This window comes from Bos taurus, chromosome 21 (genome assembly GCF_002263795.3).
Source record: "Bos taurus isolate L1 Dominette 01449 registration number 42190680 breed Hereford chromosome 21, ARS-UCD2.0, whole genome shotgun sequence".
NCBI classification, from domain to species: Eukaryota; Metazoa; Chordata; class Mammalia; order Artiodactyla; family Bovidae; genus Bos; species Bos taurus.
The window spans coordinates 41956379-41970102 of record NC_037348.1 but is presented as its reverse complement, the minus strand read 5'-3'; the positions used below and the strand labels follow the sequence as shown (position 1 = coordinate 41970102).

At 39.1% G+C, this 13724-nt stretch overlaps 1 protein-coding gene across 1 annotated transcript; it reads left to right on the top strand.

Moving 5' to 3' along the window:
* Positions 1-1242: 1242 nt before the first annotated feature.
* On the top strand, positions 1243-12090 carry DTD2 (D-aminoacyl-tRNA deacylase 2). Its single transcript, XM_002696700.6, has 3 exons — positions 1243-1428; positions 5674-5743; positions 10021-12090. The coding sequence occupies exons 1-3, from the start codon at positions 1318-1320 to the stop codon at positions 10344-10346; spliced, it is 507 nt and encodes a 168-aa protein (XP_002696746.1). The 5' UTR covers positions 1243-1317; the 3' UTR covers positions 10347-12090.
* Positions 12091-13724: the final 1634 nt, after the last annotated feature.

The following is a 13724-nucleotide window of genomic DNA, read 5'->3' as shown; positions in this document are numbered from 1 at the left end:
TGGGAACCACAGACTATTTTCAAGAGACTTCCCTATCTCCTACATCCATATACAAATGGACATGAAGTCCTCTCTCATTCAAGCTCAAGGTTAAGCACCTCTATGTCAAAATTCCTTCAAGCCCTGTAAAACTTGAGTCTGGGAGTCAAAGAGAATAGAGACATAAAAGTGCAGACAATGCAACTTGTCTGTGCTTTGCAGACAAATGTCAACAAATGTATGAACCCCTGCAATGCAGCAATCAGAGATAATATGAGATTTTGCTGTTTTTACAAATGTGTGCAGGCAGCCTGCAAGATAACCAACAAACAGGCAGTTTCAATTCTGTGTAGAAAGGACCTTTGATTACGCACGGATTATTTTCTTCAATCACACTACTTTGTATGGATAGCAACACTGTCAGTGATGTCATCTTCTAAAACAACAGAGAGAAATGTACAGGCATATTGTGCCAGTTGAGCCCAAATCAATGACCTGGGTAATGCAGTCAGGGTAACACTATTATCCCTCATCTAAATCCTTGAAGCCCATAGAAAAATAATGCTAATCTGATGCAGGTTCAAGAAATACGTTATGTGGGAAAGAAAATCAAGTATTTAATTTTACATACACTCTAATATGTACTTACAGGAAACACCACAGAATATATAGTTTTTACAATTAGGAGCATGTTTAAAATTTATTAACAATCACAGGCTTTCTTGTATAAGAATATTTTTATTGAGTATATTCTATGAAAGACTGATGTTCAAATATGTATTCATATAGCCTATCAATACCTTTCGACAACCGCGAGAGAAGAATGATTTATATAGCATTTAGGTGGCAGTGTTGCTTTACTGATTGGGGTAAGGAAATTTTTTGAAAGATTTATTAGACCTTTCAGTTTCACCTACACTTGTTTTGTGATTCAATTGACTCGTTCTATTTACCTATCTTCATAATGGACATAATATGGATTTATGCAGATTTAATTTTGTTTAACGTTTGGAAACTGAGATGAAAAAATGTGTCTTAAAAAGGTATGCAGGGAAGAGAACCACTGGGTCCTTAAAATCTTTTAAAAGAATCCACTGAGCGTCTTCTACCGAGTTGCAGGTTGGGGTAGAGTTAAAGATTGTATTGACAGAGCTGTGAAGCCCGCACATCCGGGTCACCGGAGAGCCAGGCAAAGGCCCCGCCCCCCTGGAGGCGGGGCCACGAGCGACCAGGATGTTCCTCCGTCTCGCCGCGCCCCGCCCCATCCTCCCTGAGCGTAGAGGGCTGGCCTGTGCGGCGCGAGGCCGGAACCTGTGGGATATCCACGCAGCTTGAGCTATGGCTGACAGTGGCAGAACGCCTCAGGCCCGGGCTCTCCTGCAGCAGTGCCTGCACGCCCGGCTGCAAGTACGCCCGGCCGAGGGGGACGTCGAGGCCGAATGGGTGGAGGTAACGTTGGCCCCGCAGCTCCGGTTATCCTATGGCGCGCAGGGGCGGTTCTCACCGTGCTGTCCTGGTGATTCGTACCCGGCGCTCACTCCGAGCCAGCCTGCTGGCGCCTGGCAGGTGGTGCGGTCGGCGCTGGACTCCTGGCCCGTCCACCCAACGCTGCCGTTAATGCCTGCCTGGCCTCGCCTTTCTCCTCAGTCTTGCATCACTGGCCCCGGCCCCTTCTCCCTCGGACTTCCAGAGGAGATTAAGAGGGACCCCGGGGATTTGAGCTTCCTCTCAAACGATCTACCTGAGCTCAGTGTACTTCAGGCCTAGTAGTCTCAGACCTCTTGCTTCAAAAGAGCAAAAAGCCTTCTCACTCCTGGCGCCTTGCCCGGGCTGCTGGTGACTTGTGGTGGTCTGGTTCGAGCTTCTAGGTTAGACTTGTTGCAAACGCTGAAGATCTGTTTTGACTTGGTACTCCAGATCCCGTCGAATTCCGTCTTATGTTGGGTGCAGCTAGGTGTTAACACAGTAATGAGATTGCCTATGAAACTTCCTTTCTCAAGAAACTTAAAAATTTGACTTATTTCACACTAGGAACAAAGACCACTACTTTAAAAGTTGAATTGTTATCAAACACACTTCCTCCAAAGAATTTTAAACATTTACGCCAAAAGTCCTTCCACTTGAATATTTGCCTTTTTAAGACAGCCTGCCCATATGCAAAATTCCATGCAAAAACATGTTCTTTGAGGCCCTGACTTATTTTTGGAGTAAGCTGAAATGAAGGGAGGTCTTCCCTGGTAGCTCAGTGGTAAAGAACTCGCCTACCAATGCAGGAGACGTAAAATTTGCAAATTCGATCCCTGGATGGAGAAGATCCCTTGGAGGAGGGCATGGCAACCCACTCCAGTATTCTTGCCTGCAGAATGGCATGGACAGAGGAGCCTGATGGGCTGCCGTCCATGGCGTCTCACAAAGAGTTGGACACCACTGAAGTGACTTAGCAGGACCACTCGCAGAAGGGGAAAAACTTGTAATAATAATAAATAAAACTTTTGGAGGTACCAAGAAACTTAAATGGATCATTTCATTCACTCATCTGCTGAATCCCATACCAGATCTAGCACTCTGTAACACAATCTTCGTTATTATTTTAAATACAACACATAGACCGTATGTAGATGACTATTCTTACATCACAATCTGTTGCTGCTGCTAAGTCGCTTCAGTCGTGTCCAGTTCTGTGCGACCCCAGAAACGGCAGCCCACCAGGCTTCCCCGTCCCTGGGATTCTCCAGGCAAGAACACTGGAGTGGGTTGCCATTTCCTTCTCCAATGCATGAAAGTGAAAAGTGAAAGTGAAGTCGCTCAGTCATGTGCGACTCCTAGTGACCCCATGGATTGCAGCCTACCAGGCTCCTGCGTCCATGTTACCCTCTGGTAATTTGGAAATACTGAATATTTATAAGCATAAACATTCCGGTATTTTTGCCGTCCCTTTTTCTTAAAAATTCATTTCTTGTTTCTTTTGTTGTGGCCTTTTAAAAATTTATCTTCCTTACTTTGAAATTTTATTCTTTCTTTTTTGCCATCCTTTCCAAAGAGTTGCCTATTTTTATATTTGCTTCAGTTCAGTCGCTCAGTCGTGTCCGACTCTGCGACCCCATGAATTGCAGCATGCCAGGCCTCCCTGTCCATCACCAACTCCTGGCGTTCACTCAAACCCACGTCCATTGAGTCGGTGATGCCATACAGCCATCTCATCCTCTGTCGTCCCCTTTGCTTTCAGGGGATTATAAATCCCAAACTATTAATCATTTAGATTTCTTCCATGCCTCTTTATCTTTTTATATGCTTCATGTCGCATCTCCTTATGCAAAATCAAGTAGTTTATTGCGGCCTGCCAAACTATCAGTGTGTTTATAAACTTTAAAAGCTATTTTAAAGCTTTCTCTTCCACTCCCACACATGGTTAAATTAGTATAAAGAGTTGACAAGTAATTAGAGAGTAAATACTTTCCTCTTTCTCAAGCATCCTCCATTCTGTTATTAACAGTTATAATTTTTTAAAAGCTTTCTTTTTTAATTGTCACAAAGATTTGAAGGTTACTTTGCGTATTCTTGGTTTCATTCATTTAGATCTTTGCTCTCACAGTAATGTTTTTCTTCCTGAGAGGCATGAACTTTTTAACCTACAGTGAGAATTATCTTTACTTCTCTATATATTTGAAATGCTCTGTTTATACCAAAAGAAGCTATAAGGAAAGTGATTCTGTTTTGAAAATGGGAATTTGTAGGTCACAATTTAAGAGCTATTGTTGTGGTAAACTAAAAGAAAATACCTTAATGAGGAGTGGTATGTGGTGAGTGGTAAGAACAGGCATTTATTCATGCAAGTAATTAGATGCTTAAATCTGATGTTGTTTAGTTATTAAGTCATGTCAGACTCTTGTAACCCCATGGACTGTAACCCACCAGGCTCCTCTGTCCAAGGGATTTTTCAGGCACCTCATAACGTGTCCGAATATGAATGTGCTTGAAAAATTTTGCCCTGTGCCAAAACAATCCCAGGAGAGAAGGCTGTGACAGTGGTGCAGGTATCTGTATCATTCCACCTGCCACCTCCTTACAGTGGGTATGCGCTGGAGGCACTTGCTAGTTCCAAGAGCACTATTTAATTTTTTTTTTGATGGAGGGATGAAGCTATTTTATTGAGGAGCTTTGGGAGAGGGTCAAAGGGCTAATAGAACAATGAGATCTGTCTTCCTTCTCCCCAGCTTCACCCTAGTCCTCTGAAAGGCAATCGCACTTGTAGAAGGTTACTTCCTATCCAGATAGATCAGGTGTGAATGCAGAGCTGTGTTTATATTTATTTAGAAGACTATTTAGATAACACATAGAACCTATAAGATAAAGTTGAACTTAAATGCACTCAGCAGAGCCTCTATCATGTACAAAACAGTCTATAAAGTGCTTTGGGAGTTAAGATGTAAAATAAATTGTGTTTCAGTCCTTAAATTTCTTTTCACATACTTAATAAGCAAATATATAGCTCTTACTATGAACCAGGCACTGTTTTAAGTACTCTACAGATATTAACTCCTTTAATTTTCACAATAGCTCTTGGACTCAAAAGGTTAATCTACAAAATAAAAAATTTAATGATTCGCTTTGCAGCAAAATGAAAGTCATTTATCAAATGTCTTCTCCATATAGTCTCTCTCCTACAAGAGCTAAGAAAGAAATGTCCTAGTCATTATATAAAATAAGCTTACATTCCTGATAACAGACAACCTCTTGATGTAGAACTTAATATGAATGCGATTTCCAAGGTTTAATCACTGTGTGTATTTAAAGAATTAACAAAAGTAACAAAAAAATAATAGGACAGAAATTTCTTGGAGTTTATTGCAATGGAATCAGACCCTTATTTTTATTATTTATAAGTAAATGGATTAGTAAGAACGAAGAATGATGATGTCAAAAGACATGTAAGTCACAATGTTGTTTATACATCAGTCATATCTGATATTATGTGAATTCATTTGATGTTGAATGAATAAGCCTCTGCAAAACTGAATGTTTCTAAATCTGTCAGCTTTACTTGAGGAGGGGAAGTGAAGTGAAATGAAGCTGCTCAGTCGTGTCCGACTCTTTGGGACCCCATGGACAGTAGCCTACCAGGCTCTGCTGTCCATGGGATTTTCCAGGCAAGAATATTGGAGTGGGCTGCCATTTCCTTGTCCAGGGGATCTTCCCAACCCAGGGATTGAACCCGGGTCTCCTGCATTGCAGACAGACGCTTTACCGTCTGAGCCACCAGGGAAGAAGTCTAGTTCATAATCCTAATGATTTTGATTAGAGGTTTGAAGGTATAACTTGGGGTCTTCACTGCTCTTGGCTCTTTGGTTTTTTTTTTTTTAGGTGCCATCAATTTATTTTTTAAAAGTTTGTTGAGCTCACCAGGTTTATCTGGATTTTAAAATCACCCAGGGGTCTTACTTCTAGGAATTTACCTTATGAAAATACTTACCTTGACTGTATTTTTAACTTGATTTTTGAAAGAAGTGATAACTGAGGTGATTGAATATAGAAAAATATTTTCTCACACATTTAAGAAATCAAGACTATTGTAAAAAGTTATTTCTCTTCTTCTGAGTTTAACCTCTTACCTATAACAGTTGTAAAATTTTATTCATTTTCCTCTGTATCTCTCTATAGAAGTTTCTGATCTGAGTTTATTGTGGTTTCTCATAGGTTCAAAGAGGATTAGTGATCTACGTGTGCTTTTTCAAGGGAGCTGATAAAGAACTTCTTCCCAAAATGGGTATGTGTTTAGTATTATTTGTTTTATAAGAGTGAGAGTGAATAGCAATAGATGAACCAGAAGGGCCAAAGAGTACAATCTTATATTATACAGGTGTGTAAGTTATAAATGACTTAACTCTGTGTTCTGTTGTTGACTTTATTTATTTTCCTGTTCCAAAACTTAATGTAAGCAAGTGTGGTGGAATTCTTTTAAAATATCTGCAGCTTTTCGGATGGCTGATGGACTGGTTTAGAAGAGTGTACAAAAACACACAGAGACAACACAGCAGTATTTAGCCAAGGATACAGAAACTTGTGGAAGCAGGGTGGCCACACAGAGAAAAACAGATGCTGCATTTCTTAATATAGTTTTCTTATCTCTTAGAGGCCCTAACAGGGGGATGTAGGTGACACTGTATATGCAAGATGTGGTTCAAATCTGTGTAGATCAGGCTTATATCATTATTATGGAAAAATTTACATTCTGTAAATTCTTTGTAGGAAATGCATATAAATATTCTTGAATCAAGTTTGGTATCATCATAATCACACCTCCCCTAGGGGCAGAGAAAACAAAGTCAGTGTTCGGGCATCTCTGCAGGCATAATTTACCTGCCTCCATCTTCCCAGTGTTCTAAATAGTCTATACCTCTGCACATTCCTTTGATAATTACATAGGTTCAGATATACCAAATCAAACCATATGCTATCTCAAGACAGTATTTGATAGAATAATTATGTCCAAAAAAAAAGCCTGAAATAGTGGAGCTATCCCTAAAGTTGGGGACAGGTTATCTTTCTCTTCATTAGTAAAGGCATTACCCATTAGTTGGATTAATAAAGTAGCTCAGATGATAAAGAATCTGCCTGCAATGCAGAAAACCTGGGTTCGATCCCTGGATCAGGAAGATGCCTTGGAGAAAGCAATGGCTACCCACTTCAGTATTCTTGCCTGAAAATCCCAAGAACAGAGGAGCCTGGCGGAATGCAGTCCATGGGATCACAAAGAACTGGACATGACTAAGTGACTAATACATACACGTAAACTATACAGATGGGTAATTGAAGCAGGCAGAAGTTAATTAACCCAGAAGAGCTTTGAACAGTGGAACTCAAGCGTTAATAGCCCAATGAAGAACAATTTGAACAAAGGGCTAAAGCTTCTAGAGGAGATTTTATGCTGAGACATCAAACATGTTTGACAACTTTGTCAGAAGTTGAAAACTAGACTTGAGAGGGGCCTGTGATAGGTAAGGATGGAAAGCCAGTAACTGTAATAGTTTGAAATTTGAATCTGGAGGATAATACAGAGCTTTAAAGTGTTTAAAGAGAAAATTAAATGAGGTCTCTTGTTAGAGAGGATGATTGCAGGGATTTAAGGCTTGGTTGTTGGGCATTCTGTCTGTTTCTGCTTTGAATTAAGGCCTTATTGACCATAAAAAGTATATAGTAGAAATCTTCAAAAACAGGAAGGGCATTTTTTTCATGACTTAATGTTGACTTTCTAAACTTGTTTTTATATATTCTTAAATGGATCCTAATTATAATAAGGCAAAATGAACCAGCCAAATGCAAGCCGCATTTTGTTATGTAGTAATTAAATCCTGTGTACATACATGTATGTCTTTCTGAGTTTACTTTGAATATGTGCATGAGATTGTAGTCAGTTAAAAGTCCGCCTTAACTCTTCTAGTGGACAGTCTATAACACAAAGCTTTTATATATCATGATTCTCAGTAAAGAACTGTGACTCTTAAGAATCACATTCTACTGGTGTGAGTTATAAGCAAAACAAGTCCATCTATTATTGATAGAAGTAGCTTGTACTTCCCTCTATTCCAGGAGGCAAAGTATGCCAGTGTGATGGGATTCTCTTAAACAGCCCACCTCATACTTATTACATGGATTCAGATTTTTCCAGTCAAATCATGTACCTCTTGGGAACATAATAACCAGTTACAACCATAAAGTCTGAAGTAGCATGACTAACATAGAAATGTGCATAATCTTCCTCAATTCATCTTCAGTATAATTGGACAGATTCAGGGGCCCTGTCAAAGCTTTGCTTCCCATATTCATCATTAGAGATACTTGAGTTTCCAAAAAGTGAAAGTGAAAGTCACTCAGTTGTGTCTGATTCTTTGCGACACTGTGGCCTGTACTGTCCATGGAATTCTCAAGAGTGGGTAGCCTTTCCCTTCTCTAGGGGATCTTCCTAACCCAGGGACTGAACCCAGGTGTCCCACATTACAGGCACATTCTTTACCAGCTGAGCCCCAAAGAAAGCCCCAAGATGCCATTAATTCATCATCTCATTTTAATTCTACTTACTGACATTTGTATTTGTATTTACTTCTACATGCTGATATTGGTGGCTCAGTGGTAAAGAATCTGCCTGCAATGCAGGAGATACAGGTTCAATCCCTGGATTGGGAAGATCCCGTGGAGGAGGGCACGGCAACCAACTCCAGTATACTTGCATGGAGAATCCATGCTCAGAGAAGCCTGGTGGGCTACAGTCCATGGGGTCCCAAAAGAGTCGGACGTTAGCAACAATAACAACTGATATTTGCGTTATCAATCATCAATGCATGCATACTTACTTGTGTCTGACTCTGCAACTCTGGACAGACTCCTCTGTCTGTGGGATTTTCCAGGCAAGAATACTGGAGTAGGTTGCTATTTCCTCCTCCAGGGGAATCTTCCTGACTGGGGAATTGAACCCCCATCTCCTGTGTCTCCTGCATTGAAGGCAGATTCTTTACTGCTTGGGCCATAGGGGAAGCCCATCTTTGTATGCCAACAGCACTAATTGAATTCTCAGAGCCAGTAGAGGGAGATGTATGGAAGTATAATAAATTGCATTTACCTTTCTGGCCTATTATTTCAAAACTGCCTTCTTAGTCTGTCACTGGCCTGAGGCCTGGATAGCTGGGTAGTGATTTCTGTGGAATGAAATGCTCTGGAGAATTACAGTTTCCTTAAAAGCAATCAATAAGGACTGCTGGCTATATAGCAAAGTCCTATTTATAATAGAGAAAATTAGAAGTATTTTAAAATAGGTATTAGTTAAATGAAAATTGATAGTGCTTAATGCATAACTTAGAAATTCATTTGGATGTTCACCTTGGCAGGTTTTCACCAGGTTAATTCCTTGATTTGTAGAGTAAAAGCCTTATTGAGTCCTTGCTGATATTTGCTACAGGCTTTCTAAAATTGAAACCATTGATACCCCACCAGAAACCATAGCTTTTCAAGCCTGATTATTCACAAAAGAATGTGAGGTTTCAGTAATTCTTTTACCATCTGTGTCCTCTCAGGACTATTCTTTATAAGCAGAAGTTACTTATATGCCTTGTAGAGGTAGAAAGACCCTGAGTGTTTATATTAGGCATTTCGTTTGCTTTTTGTTTTGAAAACTGGCCAGTGTTGAAATGTAAAAGTTCTCTAAGTTTAGTTTTTTTTAGCTCACATAAACATTTATGGTTATTTTGACACTTCTTACTAGCTGTGAGTGTACTTTCCATAAATGGCATAAAAGTAATAATCCTATATTTTCCAGTATGTATGTGAAGATAATGCCAGTAACTCTATGCCTTTGGATTTACTTTTCCAGTTGACAATGAATTTATTTTATTTTATTTTTGTGACAATGAATTTCTGATGATTCTACCTTTCACCTTTATCCTTCTCCCACTGGTGATGTTTGTATTGATGAAATGATTAGTCTATGTTAATAATGCCTTTGAGGTTATAAAACTCCAAAATCAGCTAGTTTGTAACAGAATTGAACCTGGAATCTTTGTTTCAGCTTAGAACTCTAGGCAACTAAGTTTAAAATAATAAATGCACTAAGGTTTTTATTTAATATTCTTTGTTATAAAGCATAATATGTGTGTGGAGGATCTTTCATGGTCTTTTCCAGTAGGATTTGCTCTGAGATATAAAAAGGAACAAAAAGGCAAAATCTTTTCATATATCCCTCAGGGAAGCAATATTTTAAAGTTCTGGTATATGGTTAATTCTGTAGTCTTTTCTGGATGATTTTATTGCAGGAAGATCCTAACTGCCAAGTCAGATTTAAAACATCATGCCATTTTCTGCTTGAAATCTTCCTTGTTTTTCATGCTTAGATCATTTAGCTTACTGAAGCCATTTTTGAAATCTACATAGAGACTTTGGGTTAAAAGCATGAGCTGACAAATTGGATTTTCAACATGAAATTTGCTGAGTAGAAGATTGTTGTTTTTCTTCATGTTTGTTTTTTGCTTTGTTTTCCCTTTCTTCCCCACCCAGTTAATACACTGTTAAATGTGAAATTAAGTGAAACAGAAAATGGCAAGCACGTCTCTATATTGGATCTACCTGGCAACATTCTTATCATCCCTCAAGCCACCCTTGGGGGTAGAGTAAAAGGAAGAAGCATGCAGTATCACTGTAACTCTGGAAAAGAAGAGGGATTAGAACTTTATTCCCAATTTGTGAATCTCTGTAAAAAAGAATTAGCTGCTAATAGCAAGTGTGCTGAAGCTGGGGTTGTCGTGAAACACGGTACTTACGGCAATAGGCAGGTGTTAAAGCTCGACACCAATGGACCGTACACACACCTAATTGAGTTTTGAAAGTTTCGACAGCCGTAATTAGATTCCCTAGCCCCTTCTTCTGGAGAAGGCAATGGCACCCCACTCCAGTACCCTTGCCTGGAAAATCCCATGGACGGAGGAGCCTGGTGGGCTGCAGTCCATGTGGTCCTAAGAGTCGGACACGACTGAGCGACTTCCCTTTCACTTTTCACTTTCATGCATTGGAAAAGGAAATGGCAACCCACTCCAGTGTTCTTGCCTGGAGAATCCCGGGGACGGGGGAGCCTGGTGGGCTTCCGTCAATGGGGTTGCACAGAGTTGGACACGACTGAAGCAACTTAGCAGCAGCAGCAGCAGCCCCTTCTTCTTGAGTACACGAATCTGCAGCATTTTTAGATAAGAAAATCCTGGGTTCCATCCACAACTCTGCAGCCTCCTAATTAGATGACCTTGCCAGTCACCTAACTGTGGATGTCAGTCACCTTCCATCCCACTTTCCCCTACACTGACACTCAGAAACTTGAAATATCCTCTCTTCACTTTATGGTCATTGATAAGAACATGGAAGTGTTCCTAGAGAGTTGTATTTAAGCTTTTTGCTGTGAAGCATTTTGTACAATCAAGAAAAATATATTTCTTATGCCCTCAAATATATGTGGTACGTAATAAAAATCACTATTTGTGTTAAAACTAGGTAAAACCCAGCACAAACCAATTATAATTTTGTCAAATTTGTTTTAATATTTCAGATTTCCATATTTTGAATAAAAGAATATGCATTTACTATTCTTCTAATACTATGAAAATGTAATGCAGAAATGTTATTGTGCATTTTAATATTACTTTCCAAGAATATCCAAGTGCTTTAAGTTAAGAATCTTTAGTTGATATAGGAACAGGGGATGGGGGACTAAAAGTTGTTGTTTTTGTTTAATATTCTTGATTAATATTCTGTTTCTCAGTTTTTTACCAAAACAGTGTGTGTCATATTGTTTGTCTTTGGTTTTTAAAAGTTACTGTTTAATTAAATTAGTGTTCATAATTTTTTTAGGAAGTTCTTTTCTTGTTGATTTAGATTGCTATATAATAGGAATAAAAAGGGAAGCTTTCTGCTGGAATTACTTGAAAACAAGTTGATTTGTTTATTTCTGTTTTATTGACTTAGTGATTTGGACCCAGTGTCATTTTTTCTTTTAGTGTATTTTTGTGTCCTCCCCTCTCAAAATTTATATGTTGGAGTCTCCCAAGTCTCCTAATGGTATTTGCAGATGGGGCCTTTGGAAGGTAATCAGGGTTAATAGATCATGAGAGTGGGTGTCCTCATGATGGGATTAGTGTCCTCATAAGAAGAAACACCAAAGATTTTACTCACCCTTTCTTTTCCGGCCATGTGAAGATTCAGTGAGAAGGGGGCCTTTTACAAACGAGGAAGAGAACCTTTACCAGAAACTGACCATGCTGGTGCCCCGATCTTGAACTTCTAGCCTGCAGAACTATAAGAAAATAAATTTCTGTTGTTTAAGCCACCGTAAGTGTATGGTATTTTGTTCTAACAGCCTAAGCTAAGACAGTGATATAAATAGCCAGTAAGGTAGGCTTTTCAAAGCCAAGAGAGAAAGATCTATAAGAAGTTGAAAGAACAAATGAATCAATAAAAGGTATTGTTCACTTTTTGCAAACTCCTTTGACTTGAATCAAATATTTTAAAGAGTGAAAATGAAATAGTGTTTCTTAATTATCAAAAGATGAAAAATTGAGTTGAATAAATACCTTAAGTAGCTGTTGAAAATTCTTTGTGTCTTATACAATTTCTTTAGGATTGGGTTCCTTAGATTCTTAAAGTGTCTTAAGAAAAAAATCCTATTTTCTCTGTATCCTTCCTGTACTATTCTATTTTAGAACTTGAGGATCAATAATTGGCTTGGTAGTGAGCTCATTGTCCTGAACTTTTGCTTTATTGATTCACAATACACTTATTGAAATGTAATAAACTATTCATAAACTTGCAAACTCCAATTTTCTCAGAATTTCTCCAAAGAAGTGTATGTCTTTCAAAAAGATTATGTGTTACCTATTTTAAATCATTTTGATGTGTGTGGGTGAAATGCTGACTCACAGCCCTAGATTGCTATTTTATAGTTCAGGCAGTTCTCCTTTAAAAAAAAAATTTGCTTGAGGTACTTGTGGAGAATAGCAATTTCAACTACATGAAAGGTTATTAAGCAGAAGATGACACCCAAGTTTGTTTCATTTCCCAGGAGACTAGAACAAGCGAGAAAAAGCAAGAGAAATAGTAGATTTGAAAATAACTACTGTGTCTTTCTCTAGCTCTCCTGGCCCAAGATGCTCCAAGAACCTTCAACAGATACCTAGTTTTATCTTCACAATATATAATGAGGACAGTGCTCTGGAAAGTAAGAAAATGCTGGAATAATTTTCCCAAGATCATACATTAGGGAGCAATAATTTCCATCTCCCTGACTTTTTTTGTAGTGAGAGTTAAAATTGATCTTTATAAAGGTTTGGCATCTCCCAGTGTGGATCACTTGAGAAAGAACAGAAAATAAATTGTTTACTTACTGAATTAGGTGGCTGCAGGGTTACACCTAATTTAGGTGTCTTCTGTCTCTGTTCTTCGAAGATTCTAGAATGTTTAAATTAGAGTATCTTTTCTTTTAACTGAAGTATATAGTTGTTTACAGTGTGTTTCAAGTATATAACAAAGTGATTCAGTGTGTATGTGTATATATATATTTTTCAGATTCTTTTCCCTTTATAAGTTATTATAAAATATTGAGTATAGTGCCCTGTGCTATACAGTAGGACCTTATTGTTTGTCTATTATATATCAGATCAGTTCAGATCAGGCACTCAGTCCTGTCCAACTCTTTGCGACCCCATGAATCGCAGCACACCAGGCCTCCCTGTCCATCACCAACTCCCGGAGTTCACTCAGACTCACGTCCATCGAGTCAGTGATGCCATCCAGCCATCTCATCCTCTGTCGTCCCCTTCTCCTCTTGCCCCCAATCCCTCCCAGCATCAGAGTCTTTTCCAATGAGTCAACACTTCGCATGAGGTGGCCAAAGTACTGGAGTTTCAGCTTTAGCATCATTCCTTCCAAAGAAATCCCAGGGCTGATCTTCAGAATGGACTGGTTGGATCTCCTTGCAGTCCAAGGGACTCTCAAGAATCTTCTCCAACACCACAGTTCAAAAGCATCAATTCTTCGGCGCTCAGCCTTCTTCACAGTCCAACTCTCACATCCATACATGACCACTGGAAAAACCATAGCCTTGACCAGATGGACCTTTGTTGGCAAAGTAATGTCTCTGCTTTTGAATATGCTATCTAGGTTGGTCATAACTTTCCTTCCAAGGAGTAAGCGTCTTTTAATTTCATGGTTGCAGTCACCAT